General features: G+C 42.8%; 1 protein-coding gene across 1 annotated transcript in view; it reads left to right on the forward strand.

The window, feature by feature from the left end:
* AIF (Apoptosis inducing factor) overlaps nt 1-25,738 on the forward strand; it is a 52,826-nt gene extending 27,088 nt beyond the window's left edge. The window contains exons 5-13 of the mRNA XM_080267492.1: nt 3,656-3,747; nt 5,826-5,956; nt 8,308-8,483; nt 9,139-9,324; nt 12,611-12,810; nt 13,848-13,988; nt 18,387-18,498; nt 22,873-23,057; nt 25,445-25,738. Coding sequence (XP_080123618.1) covers nt 3,656-3,747; nt 5,826-5,956; nt 8,308-8,483; nt 9,139-9,324; nt 12,611-12,810; nt 13,848-13,988; nt 18,387-18,498; nt 22,873-23,057; nt 25,445-25,633 — 1,412 coding nt within the window. The 3' untranslated portion in view covers nt 25,634-25,738. The remainder of the gene's footprint in view (nt 1-3,655; nt 3,748-5,825; nt 5,957-8,307; nt 8,484-9,138; nt 9,325-12,610; nt 12,811-13,847; nt 13,989-18,386; nt 18,499-22,872; nt 23,058-25,444) is intronic.
* Nucleotides 25,739-26,836: the final 1,098 nt, after the last annotated feature.

Genomic DNA, 26,836 nt, shown 5'->3' on the forward strand with positions numbered 1-26,836 from the left:
TCCTTGTATCACTCTACTTTCAACTTCTTTTGCACATTTTCCTCTCGTTCTTTGTACAAGAGAATAATTATACCTGACTTCCAATTGTCCGGGACTCTACCTTCTTCCCAGGCCAATCTGCACGTCTTCAACATCCATTCTGCTACTGTCTCCCCCATGCTTCAGCATTTCACCATACATTCCATCAGTTCCTGGGGCTTTCCCCATTTTGACTTTCTTCATTGCCTCCACAACTTTCATCCTACTGATTTCTTCCTCTCTTAAGTCATAGATCCCTTCTCCCAGCCATTCCCCAGTCACTTGTACTCACATTACTTTCATTCTTCTTGTTTAACAATTCCTTAAAGTGTTCTCTCCATCTGCTCACTTTTTCTTCCTACTTCACTAGCAATCTGCCATTTTTATCATTCACTCCCAGACTAACTTCTTTATCACCCTGTCTAACTCTCTTACCTCTTTTCAGAGCATTTTCTTACATTCCCTCCACTTTGCACTCAGATTTCTTCCAAATTCCTCATCCACTCTCTTCTTACTCTCATAGTAATTGTGTCACCTCTCTCTCCCTGTCTGCATATAACTCTCTCTTCCATCTCCCAGCTTCCTCCATGCCCCTGTTTCTCGTCCACTCACTGTATGCTTTCTTCTTTTGTGCCACAGCTTGTCTTACCTCTTCATCCCACCATGCAGTTCCTTGGACCCCCTTTTGTCTTCTCATCACCCCACACACTACCTCACTTGATGCACAGATTTCATACTAACTTATTATATGCGTCTCAAAAAAGTTCATATCTGCAGAAGTTCAGAAAATTTGTAAGTAGGGGAGCACCTACTGTATGTTGTCTGGGAAAGTATTGCTTTATTTTGTAATGCATTTCTGGTGTTTAATTGAGGACTTGCTGTGTTAGAGATGATATAATAGCAGGTTATATAATGCATCTTACTGACTAACCCAACAGTACCATTTGAAATCATTACATATTATCATTGCATGTCTGTGTATAGGGTGGTCCATATTTTATGGTGCCTAATTTCACATGTTGTGGGGACAACTGAGTCAGCATTACCATTGTCTACCTTGGATAATTTTCTGCTTTACATAACCTCATTTTATGCTGTATAGTATCTGCTTTTGTACATCTGTTTATTGGACAGTTGGTCATTAATTTCATGGAGCATCCAAAATGTCTTCATTCCTTGGAAATGTTAATAAGTGAGAAGTTCACTATATGGACCTCCCTGTATACTTATAGTCTGTGAATGAATGGCATGTTGTTTGATTCAAGTTGAAAACAGAGTCTATTTGATGATGTTTATTTATAGGAGGAGTTTCTAAACTAGTATAAGCATCATTATTGCTAAAATAATGTATTGTATTTCTTTCACCTTTGTGTAACCTGCATTGTCATCCTTTTATTTCCTATTTTATATACCTCAGTGACAGTATAACAATATTACAGCCCTAAGTACATCATTTTCATAGCACTTCTTTGTGACTAGCTTCATGCTCATGTTACCAAGTAACATGTTACAGCTAGGTATCCAGGATGGAGTGTTTTCAATTTTAGGCCAAGTCAGAATGGAAAGAGTACAGTGAATCTTGATAAGTCTCTTAAACTATGGTATCTTACTATGTTGAGTTAAATCTCTTAAACTATGGTATCTTACTATATTGAGTTAAATCTTGATCCACTCTCTCTCTCTCTCTCTCTCTCTCTCTCTCTCTCCCAGTTTTCAGTCCATTTCAGATGACTTTACACTGGGTGACAAGCCTAATGGTTTCCTGTTACCCAGAAAACCATTTACAACACTGGGAAGTCAGCATATAACCAAATAACAGAGTGAAGTGGATCCTACTGCTACATTGCCAGTTACTGTAGTGGGGGGACACAGATGTGGTTTCCATCTGAGAACCAAATCACACTTTTCCCTGCGCCTTGCTGTGGCATGGTGTTGTCAGCTGGATGGAAACATCAGTTTACTGCACAGGATGGTCCTGCATGGACAGTTGCTTGCCTGCAGTTGATGGGTCTACTTAGCCAGGCAGACTGGGGTTGATCAACAACAACAACTACAACAAAGTTGCAGGGATGAATGCAAAACTGACCACTGTAATGCAGACTGACTTAGAATTATTCCCTGTCGTCATGGTATAATAGCGTAAAGTTTGCTAACCACAAGTGCCATAATGTGTCTTCCAGTCCCCCCCCCGACTCTGGGCATAGGCTTCACAGCCTGCTGTCAAGGCCCAGTAGTCCTCCTACGTACCATACACCTCTGCATGCCACTACTTCTGTGCTAACACTCACCGTCCATACTGAATACATGCTAGGGCTGTCTCATACAGGACTGGTGTGTTGGTATTAGCGGGGGTATTTTTACGACATGTTGGCGGAGCTTCTGGTAGATCAGTAAAGTCTGATTTAACGAAATCCAAATCCTTAAATTGTTCCCTGCCCCAGCAGTGATTCAAACCTGGGTCCAATAGGACTGCAGGCCACCTTTCTGCCGATTGAACCACCGCCTCCCCCAGTTGTACAGTTGTGGACTCATTTGATGAAATGCAGTAACTACTTACTTGACATTATAAGTTCTATTCTTGGTGACAAAGGAAGCTTTGTAGCACCTTTTCCTTAGCATTTTATCCTGCACATTACACCTTTGTGTCATCTTGTACATTACTGATTACAAACTGTGAGTATTAGAGATGTAAGTGACATACAAGAGAGTTAATATCCTACACAGTACACTTGGTATCATCCACATGTTACTGATAATGAACTGTGTCATTATTGAAATGATATAAGCACCATAAAAGAAAGTTCTAAGATGTAATGTGCAAAATAAATTGCTTGGGAAGAAGAGTAACAAATCAAAAGCTGCTTAAAATAGAGTTGTATATCTGGGGGGTTAATTGTACTTTTTTCCTCTCAGTTTCACCCTTCACACTCAGTATTTGTTGCTCCATTTGATCTTATTTGAAATTTCCAGGCTGCAAATCCTCCCCTTCTCAAATTTTAAGCTGATAGATGTTATCTGCCTTAATGGCCTCTGTGATGTTAGGTGTAATCTGTTTTATGTAACTAGACTCTCTGCAACACTTGGTTTAGCTTTCTGTTCATAGAGAGCATGGCCAGAAACATGGGGATTTCATAAGAGGAATAAATAATTTGAAGTGATTCATTTGAACCCTCTGTTGATCGCCCCTTCTTAATTTTATTTACCTTAACCATTGCTTCAGAACAGTATCTTACTTTTTGACATCTAACAGTACCATATCTTGATATATCTGATACTGTGACCATGCATCATTTACAGTCCTTTTTGTTTTCTCATGCTGTTTACAGATGGTGTGATCCCTTCTCTCTCTCTCTCTCTCTCTGGCTGTATCCCACAATCATTTTGAAGTGCAAATTTGGTAGGATAGTATGGCCTGTGAGTGGTGCCTGGAATACTGGGGACATAAGTAACAAGTGGATGAACGTGAGGCCCATTTGTATTGGGCACTTTGTTGATGTTTCTCCATCCTTTTCTTTTTACTCTGCTGTGCTTTCATGATATTTCTTTTATATGTTTCTGGATCCTCTCCACCTCATGTAATGGAAGTGGGAAAGATAGTTTAGATGATAATGATGTAATGTGATGTTTTTTCCGGCAGTTCCACAACACATACCATACCTTATCGTGGGAGCTGGTACTGCCTCTGTGGCTGCCTTCAGGGCAATCAAAGCAAGAGATGCCAAAGCCAAGGTGAGTGGTACTCATATGTATAACATTTTCACATGTCACCATTTTGGCACTAATATGCCAAACCTAACAGGAATCAGGATAGGGTTTATCTCTTCTCGTAAATGGTAAAAATCACTAATGGAACCCACTTAATTGGGAGGCTGTCAGTAGTAGCCAGTTTCATGCAGTCCAGTGGGTTGATGTCCAGATGATCCTAGAATAGCAACTAGATTGTTCACCTTACCATTACCAGGATTTTTGTCCTTTTGTAAGAAGCCATGGTTGAGTGAAACAGTGCCAGTAGAGTGGAAAAAGGCAGTGATTGTTCCCCTGTACAGAAATAAAGATGAGCGAAGTAAGTGCTAGAATTATTGTTGCATAAGTCTGTTGAGTGTTGTAGGAAAGGTAAATGGAAGAATTATTATAAAGTATGACAGATATCAGAAGTCCTAGTGAGTGATGAACAGGGTGGCTTTTGGAGTGGTAGAGGATGTGTAGGTCAAATATTTGTAGCGAGACAGATAGTGGGGAAGGCTTGCAAGAAGGACTATAAGGTGTTTATGTCATTTATGAATCTGGAAAAAAGCATATGACAAAGTAGATAGAGAAGGATTGTGGAAGGTTTTGCACATGTATGGTGTAGATGGTAAGCTGTGAGATGCTGTCAAGAGTTTTTATGATGGTTTTGAAGCATATGTAAGGGTTAATGGGCATCTAAGTGAATGGTTCACGATCATTGTGGGCGTGTAACAGGGTTGTGTGATGTCCCCATGGTTGTTCAGTATATATATATATATATATATAGATGAGGTGATGAGAGAAGTAAAAAAATGGAGAGAGGGATGGTGTTGGTAATGAATGGTGATGGATGGAATATCTCAGATTTGTTGTATGCTGATGATGCAGTGTTACTTGCAAATACTGGACAAAAGCTTGGTAGACTGATGCAGAGTTTTGTAGATATCTGTGAGCATCATGCCCTGAGAGTAAATGTAGAAAAGAACAAAATGATAGTTTTTGAGAGAGAAGGTGACTCCCAGTGTGATGTTTAAGTGAATGAAGAGAGACTGCAATTGGTGAAAGAGTTCAAATACCTGGGTACGGTGATAGAATAGAGAGGAAAATGTACAAAAGGAGTGGAAAGTAGAGTGACACAAGGAAGGAAAGTAGCTGGTACTATGAAGGCCTTAATAAGAAACAAAGGCTTGAGTGTTGCAGCTGCACAAGGCTTACATGAAGGAGTGTTAGTGCCAGCTTTAATGTATGGATGTGAGACTGTGGTGTGGCATGAAAATGAAAAGTCAAGAGTGAAAGCAGTGGAGATGGGGCTGCTGAGGAATGTGTATGGAGTACAGAGAGTGGATAGGATATGAAATAATGTTTCGTGAAAGATGCGGACTGAGGAAGTCTGTGGACATCAGAATCGAAGAGAGTGTTCTGAGATGGTATGGTCATGTGGAGAGAATGAATGACAATAGAGTGGTGAAAAAGATTTATCTGAGCAAATCTGAAGGAAGGAGGAGGTAAGATAGGCCAAGGTGAAGGTGGGAGAATGTGGTGGATGAGTGTGTGAGAAAGAGAGGTATGGAAGGCATTGAGGCTAAGGGACTAACAAAAGATTGAGCGGGCTGGATTAATTTTGTGCGGAGAAGTGCATGATCAGGGATTTGGTGCCCTTTTTAACGTGACAGCATTCAGATTGGCTCTGTCAGATAGGTTTATGTGAAGTTACAGATCATATTTGGTGAAACTTTTTTGGCCTGTCAGATGGAGGCAGGATTTCAAGGGCCTGAATGATGAGTGAATGGAAGTGTGGCTGATTGAATTGGGCAAACTTTGGCTGTTGGGACATTGATACTCTTCACCATGCCGTAGGGTGGGAAAGGAGGTCAGGATGATGATGATACAGCCTGTTTTACATCTCATGGTGATGGTAAAAAACAATACTATGACCACATTCTTTTCATAGCACTCCTTCATGATTAGCATCGTAATCTGGTTTCAATTTTTTGTTACAGCTCAACATTTAAGATGGAGAGATGGCAATTTTAGGCCAAGCTAAAAGGAAAAGAGTACCCTATTGTGTTATTATATTTCAGGTGTTACTTGTGTCAGGTGAAGGTGAGAGTCCATACATGCGGCCGCCCCTCAGCAAGGAACTCTGGTACACAGATGATAAGGAGGCCGCCAAGACGCTACGCTTCAAACAGTGGAATGGCAAGGAGAGGAGGTTGGTAATGCTTTATAGGAGACTTATTTCAAACAGTTGAATGAGGAGGTGTATATGTATAAAGGTTGCAGGCAGCCAAAGAGAAGTAGTACAAGGGAAGATGTGAGATGAGATGGTGTGCCTTCCCCACCTTCATCCTGCCTATTGCCTCACTCACAGTAGCAGCATCAATCAAAGGCCAAGGGCCAGACACTGGATCTGCTGGCTCCAAACCTTCTCTGTCCCTGTCAAACTCCTCATTCAACAACCAATTATAATGCTCTCTCCATGCATCTTTAATATCCTCACTGTTCACCACTACCCTTCCTTCATCATTCTTCACACACTGCTCACCTATAATATCCCGATTATCTCTCTTCACCTGACCTGCCACCCTAAATATCATATTTTTCCTTTCCCCATGATTTAGGTTATCAAGTAATTGTCTCTGTGACTTGGACTTTGCCCTGTATACCTCTCTCCTAGCCCTACGCTTGGCAGCCAAATATTCCTCTTTGCTACCACCCTTCTTCCATTTCCGGAAAAGCCTTCTTTTCTCCTTAATTGTAGCTTCTACACCCTCATCCCACCACCAAGTTACTTTATGTCTTGGTGGTCCTCTTGTCCAGCCGCATGTTACATCAGTAACTCTCAAGAAATTGTTCTTGAGGGCTCTGTACTGTTCGTTAACGTCTCTGTCTACAGCTCCCTGTTCAGCCACCACTCTCCTAAACTCGCTATAGAAGGCATCCCTTACTACTTGGTTTTTCAGCTTCCATATTTTCCTCCTAGGTACATAAGTCATCCTTTTCATCACTCGTTCTTTAAGCACCATATCACAAATCAGTAGTTTGTGCTGCTGCACACACTCCTCACTTCCTATAACTTTAACATCCCTCACTAACCTCTTGTCAGCCATCCTAACCAGAAAATAATCTGTCTGACTGCTATTTCCCCCAGACTCATATGTAATTAACCTACTGTCTCTTTTCCTAAAATATGTGTTGCACACAATCATGTCTGTTGCCTCCCTAAACTCCAGTATCCTTTCCCCTTCTGCATTCCTTATACCATACTCACATCCCCCATGCACTTCTTCATAACTTTGTGTTGCTTCACCTACATGACCATTTAAGTCCCCTCCCAAATGGTTTCCTGTACACCAGGAAACCATTTACTCTGCTGGGCGGTAACCATATAACCAGATTTTGGTGTCTGGTGGTTTAGTGGGTAATTACGGTGCTTCAATGAGAATGAGCCGGTGAAGGTTTACATCCAAGGGGTGGTTGGAGTTTATTGCTTATGTAATGCCACTGAGGGATGAATGAGGCTGGGCACTCTCATCTTAACTGTCAGGACCAACTTGCCTAGCCCAGGGCTCCTACTCTTCTCATGGGGCAACGTAGGATTGGATGATGGATGGATAAACATATACAGTATATATAAAACCAAATTTATGGAATCGGTAACTGAACCCAATCCTTTTTAACCTTAGGCTTTCAACATTTCAGCAGTCATCTCAGACACACCTGCCACCTTCCCCAACTGAATCATGCCTATTGCCTAGCTCACAGTAGCAGCATTGATCATTGACTACAGGCCAAACTTTCCCTGTTCCAGTCAAGCTCCTCATTCAGCAACTGGTTATAATGCTTTCTCCAGGCATCTTTAATATCCTTACTGTCCACCACAAACTTTCCTTCATCATTTTTCACACACTGTTTGTCTCTGATATTCCTATTTTCCCACTTCATCTGATTTGTCACCTTAAATACCATATTCTTCCTTTCATCACTTATTTATGGTGTTCAGTAAGTTGCTGGGACTCAGATTTTGCTGTATATACCTCATATCAAGCCATACTCTTGGCATCCAAGTATTCATCTCTGTTATCACCCCTTTCCATTCTTGGAAAAAATCTTTTCTCCTTAACTGCAGCTTCTACACTCTCATCCCACCACCATGTTATTTTCTGTCTTGGAGGGCCCTTTGTCCATCCATACTCTGAATCAGTAGCTCTCAAGAGATTGTTCTTGAGAACTCTATACTGTTCATTACAGTTCCGTCAACAGATCCCTGCTCAGTCGCATCTCTACTTAGCATGCTGTAGAAGCCATCACTAGCTGCATGTTTTTTCAACTTCCATATTTTTCTTTAGAGTGCTTAGGTCCTCTTTATTACCACCCACCCATTCATCACTGTATCACGTACCAGTAATTTGTGTCACAGCACACATTGTTCACTCCCTGTAACTTTAACATCCCTCACCGTCTTCCTTGGGAGTGTTGCCCTGATCGGCTGATGCTGCAGCCTACTGCCTACTAGTAGATGTAAAACCATAAATAGTGGTGATGGTGAACCTCTCTCTACAGCATCTACTTTGAGCATGATGACTACTACACACCAGTAACAGAATTATCTGGGCGAGAAAATGGTGGCATCTCAGTACTGCGGGGACGGCAGGTGGTGAAGCTGGATCCACACAAGAAGCGGGTGTATTTGGATGATGGCTCTGAAATTTCATACGACAAATGCCTTCTGGCTACAGGTTAGCAGTTGTTCAGATTGTTACTAGTATAGTTTATCCCTTTTTGAGTTTGTATAAATAAAAATTATCAAAAAACTTCAATGACATAAAGATAAGTAATGATGAAACAGGAGGAAAGGTCTTTATTTTCACCATTTTTCAAATAGTTTGCTCAGTCCTTGGAGCAGGTGACATACTGAAGCCATCCAGTCACTTACTCCTCTTGGATATAGTAAAAATTATCAACTGGTTGTGGCAGAGCCTTTGGAATGGTAGTGAACATCAGGCTACAAATACGCTGTATACGTAATTTTAGCCCCTTTAAATGAGTGATATATTTTTTTTCTACTATTCTCACAAACACTGGACACTTTAATTAAGCCTAGGGTATGCATTGTAGTGTTGATGAAGGCTGTCTCAAACCTCTCCACTTCAAAAAGTTTCTCCAGTCTTAATAAAATTGTCCTGCAAAAATAAAATGAAAAATATGAGATTGAAAAGGTTAATAATATCACAATGTATCCACCAAGGAAGGAAGTGAAAATCATTGCCAGTGTTTGACAATGCCTGGCCAAAAATCAATGAAAAAGTGATGTCAAGTTATGAGAGTAGTCAAGTCCTGTCTGATGAAAAAGAAATTTACTATGATTAATAATTGCCCATTCTCTCCCAACAGGAGGGAAGCCCAAGTCGTTGCCAGTGTTTGATAATGCTGGACCAAAAATCAACAAGAAAGTGACACTTTTTCGAACAGTTTCGGACTTCCAGCAGTTGAACAAGGTGGCTGAGCAAGGGAAGCACATCACTGTGATTGGGGGCGGCTTCCTTGGCTCAGAACTGGCATGTGCTCTCGGGTACAAATGTGAGTTCAGCCTCCTCCTTGTGTCATATAACCATTGGTATAACCATTGGTTCTTGATACGGATGTCTTCATGTGATGACATATATACATTCAGGGTCTGCACTGCTTGGTTCTGTAAATGTACCTCAACTTCCTCTTTGTCCCCCGATAAGAGGATTGTGGACTGCCAGAAATGGGCAGCTTCAGCATGCAGTCCACTGTGTTCATGTCCAGATGAGTGTGGGGTTGCTGCTGCCACTACTACTACTTCTGCATGTACTGTTAGGACCACAACACAGACTGTCCTTTAACAGATTTCAACAACAAATTTCAGGGAGCACCTGGTTGAAATGACCAGATTCAGGAGCTTATTAATTAAAGTTTACCCCTGTGCCTATGAGATAGAATCAGAATTCCAGAGGTTTGCAGTGTGAATGCATGAGTGGGTGGCCTATTTCATTGAGTATGCTGTTGATTAGTTCTCCACTGTCATTTGCATTTGTGTGTGTGTGTGTGTGTGTATCAAATAGAGCGAGGATTCTGGGGGCTTGAATGGTGAGTGAATGGAAGTGTGGCCTATTGGATTGGGCAAGTTTGGGCTGTCTGGACGTTGCTACTGCTTACCATGTCCTAGGGTGGGAAAGGAGGTCCAGATGATGATGTGTGTATGTATGTATGTGTATGTGTGTGTGTGTGTGCATACTTTTTTGCTTTGTGTGTCCTTTCACACTCCCTGTGGGTGAGAAAAAGATGCAGGATGATGATGATTTCTTTATACTGTACTTATGTCAGAAGTAAACAGAGTTTGTGCAGACTGGTTCACAGATTTTTTTGAGTGTCACCAGGTGGCATTGTTTGAAATTAAATTTAGGTAAGAGTAGAACAACTCTTTTTGGAGAAGGTGGCTCGTTGATAAGAGTGAGTTTTAACTACCTCAATGCAGTGATAAAAGAGATATTTATTATCATCGTCATCATTATCATCATCGTCGTTGCTGTCATCTGGACCTCCTTTCCCACTCTATGGCAGAGTGAGGAGTAGCAACGTCCAGACAGCCCAAGTTTGCCCAGTTCAATGGGCCACACATCCATTCACTCATCATTCAAGACCCCGGAATCCTGACTCTATCTGATATGCCAAAAACTTTCACCACATTCTGTAGCTCCACATAAACATATTCGATAGAGTCAGTCCTGACGCTGTCAAGTTAAAAGGGGTGCCAGATCCCTGATCATGCACTTCTTCTCACAACATTCATCCAGCCAACTTGATGTCTCGTCAGTCTCCTACCCTTACGTCCTTGCATACCTTTCTTCTCACACACTTGTTAACCATATCCCTCCACCTTCTCCTTGGCTTAGCCTGCCTCCTCCCTCCTTCAGATTTGCTCAGATATACCTTTTTCACCACTCTGTTGTTATCCATTCTCTCCACATGACCATACCACCTCAGTACACTCTCTTCAATTCTGGTTTCCACAGACTTCCTCACTCCACATCTTTCACAAATCACATTATTTCGTATCCACAGAGGCAACAGCTCCCTGAACTTCTTCCAACCACTCCTCACCCTAGTGACAGAGCTAGCTCCAGCCCCACCTCCAGCACATAACATGTCACCCAAATAACAAAAGTCTTCTACATACTGAAGAGACTCACCCACAAGTTCAATCCTTCATGCCTGACTGTCTCCACCTGCTCTCCCTGAAACACCACACACATGAAATCAGCATTATCTCGTAGTCTACCTCTAATACGATTACATCCTTTGTGCACCCACTTATCACAAACACTGCACAAGATGGCATTGCTTCCCACGCCCTTGTGGCAGGTTGCACATGGCCAATCTCCCTCTTCTTTGATAGCACCATCATCATCCCTAGACATCATCACCTTCGTTTTATCTGCATTTACAGTACTCTTAAACCCTTGTGACCCATACCATCTCTCCATTTCCTAAATCTTTCTTCTGCCTCCCATTCATTCTCTGCAGTCAACACCAAATCATCAGCATACTACATCTCCCACAGGCATCCATTTCTGAAGTTACACGAAAGGGCTTCATGTATCATGATAAACAACAAGGGTCTCAAAACTGACCCTTGATGCACACCAACATTCAATTAAAACTCTTCACTCAAATCTCCATTCACTCTTACTGGGTGTGAACCCCCATATACATGGCCATAATGACCCTAACCAGCCACTCCTCAACACCAAACTTTCTCATTGCCCACTTCACCACCTCTTTCAGTAACCATCACGTTACTCGTGTCTTCATTCACTCTCAACACGTGATGCTCACAGACATCCATAAAGCTCCACACTAGTCTACCAAGCTCTTGTCAGGTATTTGCAAGTAGCATTGCATCATCAGCTTACAACAAAAATGAGATAATCCATCCATCACCGTTCATTACCAACGCCATCCCTATCTCCATTACTCATGTTCTTACTTTTCTCATCATCCCATCCACAAATATATTGAATAACCATGGGGACATCACGCAACCTTGTTGCACACCTGCATTGATTGTGAACCATTCACTCTGATGCCTATTTACCTTTACACATGCCTCACTACCATCATGTACACCAGACCTGCACAAAACCTTCCACAATCTGTCTCTGTCTTCTTGTATGCTTTTTCCAGACCCATAAATGCCATAAAGACCTTATTGTCCTTCTCGCAAACCTTCTCCACTATATGTGTCACTGCAAATATTTGATCCACACATCCTCTGCCACTCCTAAAGCCAACCTGTTCATCCTGACATCTGTCTTACTTTCTCTGTAATAGTTCATCCATATACCTTCCTTACAACGCTTGATAGACTTATGCAACGATAATTCTTGCACTCACTTTTTTCTTACCTTTATTTTTGCACAAGGGGACAATCACAGCCTTTTTCCACTCTACTGGCACCATTTCACTTATCCATGCCTTCTTACATATCTGCAACAAGCACTTCATTCCACTCTCCCCAATACACATAATCATCTCTGCATATGCCTCATCATCTCAGGCTGCTTTCCCATTTTTCAGCCGCTTCATGGCATTCTTCACTTCAGCAAGTGCCACGTTTCCTGGCACTGCATTCCTCCTCTGTACAACCCCCAAACCATTTAACAGTCACTTTGCTCTCACCATTCCCATTCATCAGACTTTCAAAATATTCTTTCCATCTAGTCCTTACTTCTTCTCCATGGGTTAGTAATCTACCACTTACAGCCTTCACACTTTCACATTATTTTTATTATTATTATTATTATTATTATTATTATTAGTATTATTGTGCATATTGCAGCCAAGTCAACAAAGGGATCTGTGACTCAGGTGTACCCCGAGGCTGGCAATATGGGCAAGGTTCTGCCGGAGTACTTGTCACGCTGGACCACCGAGAAGGTCAAGTCTGAGGGTGTTGATGTTGTCACCCATTGCACTGTAAAGGACGTCAAATCAATGCCAGATGGCCGGCTTCAACTCACCCTTGATACTGGCAAACAGGTGTGGTTGCAGTCATAACAAGTTTGTTTTCACCTGATGGAACTGACCAATTAGGTTAGGGTAGTCTGAGGTTGTTGATGTTGTCACCCATTCGACTGCCAAGGATCAGGTCAGTGCTATGTTGTCGCCTGTAGCTCACCCTTGATACTGGCAAACAGGTACAGTGACATTTTAAAGTAACCATTTTAAGCGATTGCATGCATTGTCTTAAGAAATCACCACATTGAGGTCAGCCATGATTCAGCTGATGTTTTCTGTGGGCTGCAGGCCAAATAAGTTTCCCAGAACTGGAGCTGTTGCCTCTTCTGACACTGAGGGGGCTCTCCCTGCATGTTAAGAGATCTTTGGATGCCACAAGTGTTAGGAGTGTCATGCTGTATGGTAGTTAGACCTGGGCAGGAAAGGAAGAGGATATTTGCAGGCTCAAATGTACAGAAATGACAGTGATTAGGTGGATGTGCAGTGTGTCCTTTAACATGAGGCTTGGGGGGGCTAAGTTACAATGGAAGAGTTAAGAGGAAGGATGGGACTGGAGTGTACTGGGCTTGTGATGAGGAGAGGTAGATTGAGATGGTTTGGGCATGTGGAGAGGATGAGGGATGACAGTTGGGTGCAGAAAACGAGAAGTGTGAACATTGGGGATAGGATTGTGAGAAGCATACCGAAAAAGACCTGGGATGAGGTCATAGTGTGTGACCTCAGGAATAAGGGACTGAATAGGGAGGCTGCCAGAGATCGAGCAGCATGGAGAGCTGCCATTAGGTGAACAAGGCCAACACATGCAAGCATGTTGGAGCCTTTATAAATGAAATGAAACAATTGCTTGAAACTGAGAGAGAAAAGAATTCTGAGTTTTCAACAAAATTTGTTACAGTGTGAGAATCCCTGGACTGTTTCCATGTCTGAGTTCTCTGCCTAATAGTGATGATCGTATGACTGGTAACAAAGCTTGTAGCATCTGCATTAATCAAAATAAAGTGCAGAGTAGGTAATTCACCATGAGAGGTTTAACTAATTCCTATTTCTCCTGGTGACAGATCAAGACAGACCATGTAGTTGTGGCAGTGGGTCTAGAACCAAATGTGGAGCTGGCACGGTCATCAGGACTGGAAGTGGACGACCAGCATGGAGGCTTTAGGGTCAATGCAGAACTTGAAGCACGGTCCAACTTGTGGGTGGTGAGTAGTAGGGTTGTTGTTAGTGTTGTGTCCCCAGGTTCATCTGAAGCAGGGCAGTACTCCCAAGGTGGATGGAAAGCTGATGACAGGGAGAGCTGGAGCTCCCGTTTCATCAGCCCTTGGGACTAGGTCCCGACCATCCCCCTTTGCTGAACTTTTTCAATGTCTCAGTAACACAGAGAGTAGGCCAGCATGCTCTCCAATACAAGCTTCTCTAACTATCAACACCAAACTACATGCACAGTACACACCACACTTCCTTTTCAAAAAAAAAAAAAAAAAAAAAAAAAAAAAAAAAGGCGTTGAATAACGTAGCCTCGGAGTCCCCAGGGGGGGAACCATAAATGCCCCCACCTTCTGCCCCTCTCCCAGTGACGACTCAAGATGCCTGGAACCACTGTCTGACTCTCTTCTTCATTTCTGCAACATTCGTGGCCTTTCCTCTGACTTTCGCTCTGTTGAGCATCACCTCTCCTTCTCTAAACCTCATCTTCTTTTTCTAACTGAGACTCAGCTGTCTGAGGCAACTGACAGCATACCCTTTTCTGTATCCTCCTACTTTCTCTATACACATTTCAAAGCCAAAGGTGGCTGTTGTGTATACATACACAACAACTTATCTTGCTCTCGTGTTCCTGAACTCGATTCTTCTGAATTCTCTACACTCTGGCTTCGACTTTCCTCTCATTCTCTGACTAAATATATCTGTGCTGTTTTCTTATCTCCTAATTCCACTGACTATCAAAAATTCTTTGACTGTCTTACTTCTACGATGGAACACATTCGATCCATTTCTCCATTCTCTGAAATCTCCATTCTAGGAGATTTCAATGTTCACCACGACCTTTGGCTCTCCTCTCCTTTCACTGATCCACCTGGTGAACAAGCCTGCATCTTTTCTATCCTTAATGACCTAGAGCAGTTTGTACAGCACCCTACCTATATCCCTGACTGCCTTGAAGAGAGTTCTAACATACTTGACCTCTTCCTTACAACTAATCCTCCTGCTTACATTGTTAATCTTTTCTTTCCGTTGGGCTCCTCTGATCACAACCTTATCACCTTAACCTGTCCTATCGCTCTGGTACGGCCTGCGGACACTCCAAAGAAACGTCGTATGTGGCACGTTACCGAAAAAGTGAGAAATATTACTTGTGCGATTTTTTTATGGAAGTATGACTATACAATCAACTCTGTTTACGGTTACAGTAATTGTAAGTATCACAAACATAAACAAAATATCTGCTGATGTGAAATTTACATAATAAACTAACCAGAAAGTGGTTGGTGGGGACACTCACCATCCACTCACTCGATGTAGTACTGCTCTCGGGTGCCTGCCGTTTCCAGTCTTCTTTCCTTCATTCATTCTTTCCTCTTCTTTCTATCTATGGGTGACTGCACTCGGAGTGATAAGCCAAGTAGTTTCCTGTACACCAGGAAACCATTTACTATGCTGGGTGGAAACCATATAACCAAATTATGGCACCTGGTGGTTTAGTGGGCAATTAAGGAGCTCCAGTCAGATTGAGCCAGTGCAGGTTTATATCCACTGGGTGGTTGGGGTTTGCTGCTCATGTAATGCCACTCAGGGATGAGTGAGGTTGGTCACTCATCTTAAATGTTTGGACCAACTTGTCTAACCGTGGGCTCCTACATGCCTCATGGGGCAACACTGGATTAGATGATGAATGAATGAACTATCCAGAAGACATTTCCTGTTTAAGTGACATCAATATATTCAAGTGACATCAACATAGACTAGTTGATTTAGGAGGAAGAAAGTCACCCCTTTGAATGTATGTACCATTCTTGTTACTTTTGGAGTTGGCAAAAGCCTGCACAACCATGTCCTCTGCCATCTCATCTCAGTCAGGGTTGTCAGGGAATGAAACTGAGTATGACCCACTCTTGCTGATATCCCTCTTTCTAAGGTAATTAATTTTGGTAATGCCCTCTTTAGACACTGACTGAATGACTGCAGTTCATAATGTTTAGACAACTTCTTTTTTGTATAATGAACCAGTACAACAATGAACACTAATAAGGGAACAGGCTAGTATGCCACCAGTGGACAGTTTAATCACACACGTCCACCCCCTTATGTAATATTAATATAATTTATTCATCTCTTAAATGTATTATTACAAGTATACATCCACCTTTAGCTCAGTGAGAAATTATTATATTGAGGCTTTAGCAGATTTCAGTAGAATGATCTCTCTGTACAGAATTTTATTTCAAATATTTATTCAACTTCTAAACGATGTACTAAAATCTAATTAACAGTGACATATTATATGACTACTAACCCTAAAAGTCCCACTCCTGCCATGTAATGTGGGGAGCCACATATCCATTCATCCACATTTCCACCTGCTCACTCAACCCATCCAACACTAACCCTTCCCAGCCACCTGTGCGACCCACCAAGCACACCGATCTCGGCCATCCACCCTGCCCACCGATGAATGCCACCCACCAGTCTCATCTAACATTGCCACCCAACACATCAACCCATCCTGAACTCATTCACCCACCTGCCCAACCACCCATGCTGAGCATCCCAGCCACACAACCTTCTCAGCCACCCTGTCAATCCGCCGTGTCACCACACACTCTGGTGACCCACACATTCCGACAACCCATCTTGCTCATCAACCACAATCACCCACCCTCCCCACCCACAAATGCCACCCACCCTGCTCACCCAACGGTGCCATCCATGACATTAATCCATCCAGACCTCCCACCATATGCACTTATCTCTCCCTAAATTCAGTGTAACTGCAATGATTTCTTGTTTAAAGCTGTGCGTGAGAAACTATATGTCTTTTTTTGGTAACATTCCTCACACAGTGCATGTAACGTGTGTGATGGAGCATATGGCATACCAGAGTCAATTACAAGATATCACAGAGCTACATTAGTAAGGTACTAGGATGACTATGTATAATATAAAGTTATGTTAGTTTTCTCCAATTCATAAGACGTGTATGGGAAAAAATGTTAAAAAAACATCACACACGTTACTCCTGAAGTACTTCCACTTCCAGGTCATGCCACAGTCTGACCCCAAAATATATTTAACCCGAGTTGTCCTGACGATATATGGATACGTTGCCACGTTTTGTCACATTGACATCCGACAACGTATCCATATGTTTTACAATTGCAAGGTCCGTCATTTGCACATTTTTCAAGTTTCATGGGTGATTTTTGGTAAGGATATGTGGGAAACCTTCCTCTACCCAACACCAGGCGGGGATGATGCCTGACCCCCCCTATCACCCCGCACATCATTTTCTTGGCAACTCACCTGTTAGCAGTAATCTGGCCAGTAAAGACATGTCGCACCACGGTCTCTCCAATGACGAAATTCAAGGCAAAAGTGATTCCTGAGGTGAAGGACAAAGGAAGAAAGAAGCAGAAGTGATGAGGCGGTAACGTTGTAAAAGAAGGTGCCATATGTTGATGTGTTTGGTGCGTGAACAATGCTTATATTGCTTATATTATTGTTTGAAAACCAATATATCCTTGTACGACACATAAATTCGTACCAAATAATTAAATACCTAACCAACTATGAATGGTTTGGAATAGTTACCCCTCCCATAGAAAATATTTTCTCTGGAGCCTGGCCTGAGAGAACGTGGTACCTAGGTGAAGGTACTGTTACTTCTACCATATTTCTAAACTCAGCTGAGTATTTTCTCTCTGAATTTTCGATGTTTCTCATAAAAGCGGAGGTTTTAGCCAAAAAAAATCTTTTTGAAAATCTGCCGGGATTGGTGGGGGGTCATTGGTGAAAAATTTGCCGGGATGTGGCGGGTTAAACAACTGTAATGACAGTCACAACTCAAATAGATGCTGTTTCAATAAAAACCGATGACAGCGTTCCAAACAAATACATATATACTCGGGTCAGTGATGATAAGGAAATTGCTAATTTCAGCATGAATTTTTCTTCAGTGACATGGTATGACATTTTTTAATGCCTCACTCTCAGTAGATGGTTCAGAAACTTTTTCTGTCCAGATTCATAAAATTCAATGTTTAAGCTTTAAAATGATATATAATTTTTGTATATTTGTTCAGTTCTGAGATTGACACTAAAGGTTAACATTTTCATGGAATGAGTGACAAACCAAATGGTTTCCTGTAAGCCAAGAAACCATTTACAATGCTGGGTTGTAACCATATAACCAACTCATACGTGCTCCCTACGTGTCAACAAATGGGTTGGTGGAGGGTTAGTGCCCCTCCCCATAAAACCAATAACTCAAAGTCAAATGGCCACCCCTTGATTATGGCATCTGGCAATAGATAGATAGATAGATAGACCCTTATTGGATATCATCCTTTGTCTGCCCCTAATCTTATGGCCCATTTGCCCAGGCAGGTGATGCTGCGTGTTTCTATGACATCAAGCTAGGGCGGCGACGTGTTGAGCATCACGACCATGCCATTGTGTCAGGACGCCTGGCGGGTGAAAACATGACTGGTGCAGGTTGGTACTTCATAAATATAGTGCACGTGTTCTAACCTGATGAAGATTGGTAACTCCTTTCACCTGAGTTGATGGCTGGTTGTAGTCAGGCTGGAGTTTTGAGTTACTAATATTCAGAATCTCATTTGTATCTCATAGCTGATGGTCGTTGAATTCTTATAACATTCATGGGAGTGGTCCAGTTCCATCAGTTGAAAACAAGCTGGCTGTAGATTCTGACGCTTGGTTGGAAAAGAACGGTCAGTCCTCACTAACATCTAGGTTGCATTATGAGGAATACCCAGAGGTTGTTTGGACGTGTGGAGTGAATGGCAAGTGAGAGATCGACCAGAGTGCATTTACTCTAATCTAACATGGTGCTAGGTGACAGTGACCATCATCCACTGACGATGTAGTGCTGCCAACTTCTTCTCATATATCTGTGTCTGCCATCCTCTGTTCCTACTTTTCCCTTTCTTTCCAGCCACATTTTATTATGCCTTTTTTCACTTCAGGTGGTACAACACTGAGTGACAAGTCTATTGATTTCCTGTAACCCAGAAAACCATTTACAACATTGGGTAGTAATCATCCATCCATCCATCATCTAATCCTACATTGCCCCACGAGGAGCGTAGGAGCCCGGGGCTAGGCAAGTTGGTCCTGGCATTTAAGATGAGAGTGACCAGCCTCACTCATCCGTGAATGGCATTACGTGATCAATAAACCCCAACCATCCCTTGGATATAAACTTTCACCGGCTCAATCCGATCGGAGCACTGTTATTACCCACTAAACCACCAGGTGCCAAAATATGGTTATGGTTACCACCCAGTATAGTAAATGGTTTCCTGGTGTACAGGAAACCATTTGGCTTGTCACTCAGTGTAGAGTCACCCACAGGCAAAAGGAAGAGGAAAGAATGAAGGAAAGAAAGACACAAGAGGGAGTGTAAAGTCACCTGCAGGCAGAAGAAAGAGAAAAGAATGAAGGAAAGAAAGACAGAAGAGGATGGATGGAAAGAAGGATGGAGGAGAGGAAAGGGCATACACCCGAGAGCAGCACTGCATCAAGTGAGTGGATATAACCAAATTATGGGGCAGTGTGGAGACAGTTATGGTGCTCCTGTTAACTGCATGGAGCAACATAAGTGTGGCGTCCATTCAGGAACCATACCCTCTCACTGTTCCTTGTGCCTCGCCGTGCCAAGGCACTATCACCCACAAGAGAACATTGGTTTGCTGCACAGGACAACCCTGGAGGGGTGGTTGCTCGCCTCTGGTTCATGGGTCTGCTTGCCTCGATGGACTGGGGTTAATCAACAACAATATCTCTAACCTGACAAATGTCTCTAACTCCTTACAGTTTATTTGACAGCTGACTGTAGTCAGATAGAGGGAATTGTTGATTTCACAAGTATGCAAGGAAGCTTATTCATATTTCATAGCTAAGGTTCATTCGTTTTGTTTTATTTTGTTCATGAAGGCTCCAATATGCTTGCATGCGTCAACCTTGGTCACCTAATGGCGACTTTCCATGCTGTTTTATATCTGGCAGCCTCCCTGTTCAGTCCCTTATCCTTGATGTCACGCTTTATGACCTCGTCCTAGGTCCTTTTCGGCCTGCCTCTCGCAACCCTGTCACCAACGTTAACACATCTCTTTCTATGCCCATTTGTCATCCCCCATCCTCTCCACATGACTAGATCATCTCAATCTACCTCTTCTCATCACAACACCAGTCCACACCAGTCCCATCGTTCCTCTTAACTTTTCCATCATAAACCTAGCCCCCCCAGGCGTCGCATTCAAGGATGCACTGTGCATGCACCTAATCATTGTCATTTCTGTACGTTTGAGCCTGTGAATACTTTCCTGCCCAGGTGTCACTACTGTGCAGCATTACACACTTTTTATTTTTTTTTTTTTTTTTAATGTGTCCCACTCTGGGCAAAGGCTTCATAGCCTATTTCTTTGGGGGCCTTGACCTATCCCAAGGCCCAGTAGTCCTCTAACACCTCCACATGTCACCACTTCGGCGCTAACACCCACCATCCATATTGAATACATGCTAGGGTTGTCTTATACAGGACTGGTGTATTGGTATTAGGGGGGGTATTTTTACGACATGTCGGCGGGTCATCTGGTAGATCAGGAAAGGCTGCTTTTTAAGACATTCAAATCCTTAAACTGTTCCCTGCCCCAGCCGGGATTCGATCCTGGGTCCACTAGGACTGCAGACCGCCTTTCTACCGATTCAGCCACCACCTCCCCACACATGCTGTACACAAAGATCCCTTAGCATGGAGGGAGAGCCCTTTCAGTATCAGGAGAGGCAACGCCTCCCTGAACTTCTTCCAACCACACCTCACTCTAGCCACAGTGCTAGCTCCAGCCCTACCTCCAGCACATAATGTGTCTTCCAAGTAGCAAAACTCTTCCACACACTTGAGAGACTCACCAGCATGATCAGTCCTGTCACACCTGATCATCTCCACATACTTTTTTCGACACACCGCACACATGAATTCAGCATTATCTCGCAGTCTACCTGTAATACCACTACATCTCTTATGCACCCATGTTTCACAAACACTGTGCAGGATGGAATTACTTCCCATGCCCTTGTGGCAAACTGCACATAGTCACTCTCCCTCTTCTTTGACAATTGCCACCAACCCTAGATACTATCACCTTTGTTTTATGCATTTACTCTGAAGCCCTTGTGCCCCAATCCATCCCTCCACTCCCTGAGTCTTTCCTCCACCTCCCTTCATTTTCTGCAGTCAGTACCAGATCATTGGTATACAACATCCCCCATGGGAGTCCATTTCTGAAGTCATGTGAGAGGGCTTCAAGCACCATGATAAACAACAAGGAGCTCAAGACTGACCCCTGATGCACACCAGCATTTATGGAATATTCATCGCTCAAATTTCCATTCACCCTCACCTAGTTGCAAGCACCCACATGCATGGCCATAACTACTCTAACCAGCTACTCGATCCCAAGCTTTCTCATTTCCCACTTCATCACCCCCCTAGGACTCCGTCAAAGGACAAAAACAAAGTACAGATTTTATTTTTTTTCTCTGTATATTTTTCTTGAAGCTGTCGAACAATGAATATGGCCTCAGTGGTCCCTTTGCATGGCTTAAACCCAAACTGTATCACCTCATTATTCACTCTTTCTCAAATTATACCTTCCATAACTCTTTGCATTGTATTCATTATCTGGTCCAAAAGTTTTATGTCTCTATACTTTCCTCTTTCCAGTGCATAATCCTTCCCCTTGTGCACATTTAGAATCACACTCTTCTGCCAGTCATGTGGAACAACACTCGTATATATAATCATAGTTATCAAATCAAGAACTAACCCCACTCCTTTATATCCTGAGGCCTTCAGCATTTCAGCAGTCAACCCAGATACACCTACTGCCTTCCCCACCTGCGTCATGCTTATTGCCTTGCTCACAGTGGCAGCATCAGTCAAAACCAAGGGGCAAACACTGGCTCTGCTGACTCCAAACATTCCCTGTTCCAGTCAAACTCCTCATTCAGCAACTGGTTATAGTGCTCCCTGCAGGTGTCTTTGATATCCTCACAGTTCACCACTATCTTTCCTTCATAATTTTTCACACACTGCTTACCTTTGGTATCCCTGTTCAGTGCCATTGGGAATTGGAATCATATACCACTTTCGTAAATGCTATTCAGCTCATGTAAAAGAAATAAACATTGAAACTTGGAAATATTTGAAAAAATACTCAAAGAATCCCATGAAGGGCTCTGGTAAAGAATTATGTGCATTATAGTTTTACTGTACTGTACATTGAGTATACTGCAGTGTACTGTAGACTCATACTGTGTAATATATTGTATAATGCATTTTAATTAGATTTTTTTTTTTTTTTTTTTTTTCCCCCCCCAGATAGTTATACAGTACAATGTAGAGTTTTTAATGGGATTATTTCTCCCATGAGGGACTGGGAGTGTGTAGTGTGTCATCGTTTGAAAATCTGCATCATGAATTCAACATGGATTTGGCTGAATTATGACATAATCAGAATATTATTGTATAAGGAAGAGTTGTGTGAGGTGGAGGGAGGGTTGCCTGATGGTAGTGAGCAGGGCAACATTGTGATGTTTTATTGGTGGCCACCCCCCTGAGGTTTAAAGTGCTTGGCTATAGATAGATAGACTTGCAAGACAGATGTATGCACGAATACTCTTGGCCCCTTCTCACATTTCCTCACCTGATGTCATGTCTTTTATTCTTGCTGCCATCAGATGATGTTATAAGCTCATTCTTTCCTACTTCTTTTTTTTTTTTGGGGGGGGGGGAGCTACCTCCAGACAATAGAGTTAACAGTGTTTCACAATTTTTCGTGGCAGGCAAACCCTACTGGCACCAGTCAATGTTCTGGTCAGACCTTGGGCCAGAGGTTGGGTACGAGGCCATTGGAATTGTGGACTCATCACTGCCCACAGTAGGAGTGTTTGCCAAAGCCACCACCAAAGACACTCCCAAGGCTGTTGTTGAGGCTACTGGTGAAGGGCTGAGGTCTGAGACTGAACAGGTATGTCAGTGTTTCAATTTCTGTACTTCAGCTCAGTCCAGCTTAACTTGGTTGAGGGCTCAAGTTCAAGTCTGAGCAGGTTCCGTACATCAGGTGTCCCAAATTCTAGAAGGTAGTAAGGAATGAGCAGTGCAGTAGATTCCTTAACGTGAGATATTATGTTGGGTACAAGGCCATTGGATCATGGACTCATCACTGCCCATGGTGGGGATGTTTGCCAAGGCACCACAAATGACCCTCACAAGGCTGTTATTGAGATCACTGGGGGAGGGTTTAGGTCCGAGACTGAACAGTTAACATAACTTGCCCATGGCAACATTTACCCAGCGAACCTGTTTCGAGAAACTGACATTTTCAAGAAATAAGACCAAATTATGATTATTTCATTCATTCGTCATATAATCCAGTATGGCCCCATGAGGAGCATAGGAGGCCAGGGCTAGGCAAGTTGGTCTTGACATTTAAGATGAGAGTGACCAGCCTCACTCATCCCTAAGTGGCATTATGTGAGCAGTAAACCCCAACCTCCTCTTGGATATAAACCTGCACTGGCTCAATTCGATTGGAGCACCTTAATTACCCACTAAACCACTATGCACCATAATTTGGCGATATGGGTACCACCCAGCATAGTAAATGGTTTCCTTGTGTATAGGAATCCCTTTGGTTTGTCACTCAGTGTAGAGTCACCTGTAGACAGAAGGAAGAGGAAAGAATGAAGGAAAGAAAGACAGAAGAGGAAGGAAGGTAGAGAGAAAAGATAAGGCACTCGTGAGCGGCACTACATCGAGTGAGTGGATGGTGAGCACTCCCACCTACCACCAAATTTTGAGGGGTGCGTGCCATCCACTTACTCGATGAAGTGCTGCTCTCGCATGCCTCCCTTTCCTCTCTTCCCTCTTTCCATCCTTCCTCTTCTGTCTTTCCTTCATTCTTTCCTCTTCTTTCTGTCTATGGGTGACTCTGCACTGAGTGACAAGCCAAATTAATTACCCACTAAACCACCAGGCACCATAATTTGGTTATATGGTTACCACCTGGCATAGTAAATGGTTTCCTTGGATATAGGAAACCATTTGCCTTGTCACTCAGTGTAGAGTCACCTGTAGACAGAGGGAAGAGAAAACAATGAAGGAAGGAAAGACAGAAGAGGAAGGAAGGAAGAGAGAAAAGGGCAGGCACCTGAGAGCAGCACTATATCGGGTGAGTGGATGGTGAGCGTCCCCACCTACCGCCAAATTTTGGTGGTAGGTGAGGGTGCCCACCATCCACTCATTCGATGTAGTGCTGCTTTCAGATGCCTGCCCTTTCCTCTCTTCCTTCTTTTCATCCTTCCTCTTCTGCCTGTCTTTCCTTCATTCTTTCTTCTTCCCTCTTCTTTCTGTCTATGGATGATTCTACACTGAGTGACAAGCCAAATAGTTTCCTGTTCACCAAGAAACCATTTACTAAGCTGAATGGTATCCATAGAACCAAATTATGGTGCCTGGTGGTTTAGTAGGTAATTAAGGTGCTGCAATCAGATTGAGCTGATGCAAGTTTATATCCAGTGGGAGGTTGAGGTTTATTGTTCACGTAATGCAACTCCAGGATAAGTGAGGCTCATCACTCTCATGTTAAATGTCAGGAACAACCTACCTAGCCCCAGGCTTCTATGCTCCTCATGGGGCAACACTGGATTAGATGATGATGATGATGATGATGATGATTATTATTATTATTATTATTATTTTGTGGTAGGTGGGGATGCTCACCATCCACTCACTCGATATAGTGCTGCTCTTGGGTGTCTGCCCTTTCCTCTCCTCCCTCCATTCCTTCCTTCCTCTTCTGTCTTTCTTTACTTCATTCTTTCCACGTCCTTCTGCCCACAGGTGATTTTACACACTCTCTTTTGTCTTTCTGTCCTTCATTCTTTCCTCTTACTTCTGCCTGTGGGTGACTCAACACTGAGTGACAAGCTGAATGGTTTCCTGTACACCAGGAAACCATTTACTACACTTGGTGGTAATCACGTAACCAAATTATGGCCCCTGGTGGTTTAGTGGGTAATTATGACACTCCAATTGGGTTGAGTCGTTGAAGGTTTATATCCAAGGGGTGGTTGGGGTTATTGGTCACGTAATGCCACTCAGGGATGAGTGATGCTGGTCATTCTCATCTTAAATGTCAGGACCAACTTGCCTAGCCCTGGGCTTCTACGCTCCTCATGGGGCAGCGTGGGATTGAATGATGGTTGGATAGATTATTATTATTATTATTATTATTGTTAAAGTCACTTAACATTATGGTGTGAGACAACTCAACCCCATGATTATAGGAGGATTACTTGTATTGCGTGTTTATTATTTTGAGTTTGTTCAGTATAGCATTGTTCCCTACTTCAGGCTGCAGATTCCAGCTCCATGATGCACTCCAGTGCCCCTCATGCCCCACTCAGTGGTGAGGACTATGGCAAGGGGGTTGTGTTTTACCTAAGGGACAATGTGGTCGTCGGCATCGTACTGTGGAACGTATTTAACCGCATGCCCATTGCCAGGAAGGTTAGTTATCATGGCTTGATAAGATTAAGCTGAGTTAGGGTAGGGTAGGTATACTGTAGTTTCGTTGGGTAGTATTAAGTTATGCAAGGGTAAGTTAAGTAAAAGGATCATGTCGCATCTCCAAGAAAGTGTGGTTGTCGGAATCGTACAAAGGAACACATTCAGCCTAACACCCATTACAAGGAAGATTAGTGTGCTGGTGTGGTTGTTTTCATATATTTAGCTTTTAGGTGTACAGTAGCAGGTTAAAATGATATAATAAAATGGTAAATGCTCAATATTTTTCCATCATAGGCAACTAGTTTTTTTACTTCAGCACTGGTAACACATTTGGCGCCAAGTTACCCACTTGGCATATTATTTGGCTGTTAGTTAGTTTTTCTGTGCTCAGGGGAAACCTAGAGAACCAAAAAAGCCAAAGAGTAACACAATTAATTTTGATAAAAATATAGATTATATACTATTTCAGCTTACAACAGACTGTTTAATTTAGCATGAAGAAATTCATTACAGCCACAGGGTTAATCCATTTAATCCAGGTGAAGTCTTTTTTTTTTTTTTTTTTAGTTTATTCTTGCTGCTACCAGTTTATTTCAACATAGGAGCCCCTTATTTGTCATGGTGCTTGAAGCTCTCTTACCTGACTTCAGAAATGGACTACCTTGGGAGATGTTGCATGCTGATGGCTTGGTGTTGATTGCAGAAAATGAAAGGAAAACGGAGGAAAGATTTAGGAGAAGGAGAGACGGAATGGGGCGCAAGGGTTTGAGAGTAAATGTGGATAAAACAGAAATGATGGTATCCTGTGCTGGTGGTGGCACAGCCAAAGCAGAGGGAGTGTGGCCATGTGTGGTTTGCCACAAGGGTGTGGGAAGTAACTCCATCCTGTGCATAGTTTATGATAAATGGGTTCATAAGAGATTGTGGTATTACAGGTAAACTGTGAGATAATGCTAATTTCGTGTATGCTATGTTTGAGGGAGAGCATGTAGAGAGTGTCAGGCATGAAAAGATTGATCTTGCTGGAGGGTCTCTGTGTAGAGGAGTTTTGTTATTTGGGGAACATGGTATGTGCTGGAGGTGGGGCCGGGGCAAGCTCTGTGGCTAGGGTAAGGGGTGGTTGTAAGAGAAGCTCTTGCCTTCCCTGACATTAAGAGGACTTTTCCTCTGTGCTAAGGGATCCTTGTACGTGGCATGCATTATGAGTATAATGCTGTATGGTAGTAAGACCTGGGC

The sequence above is a fragment of the Coenobita brevimanus genome, chromosome 24 (assembly GCF_032717465.1).
Source record: "Coenobita brevimanus isolate Jiangsu-jjx chromosome 24, ASM3271746v2, whole genome shotgun sequence".
Lineage (NCBI taxonomy): Eukaryota > Metazoa > Arthropoda > Malacostraca > Decapoda > Coenobitidae > Coenobita > Coenobita brevimanus.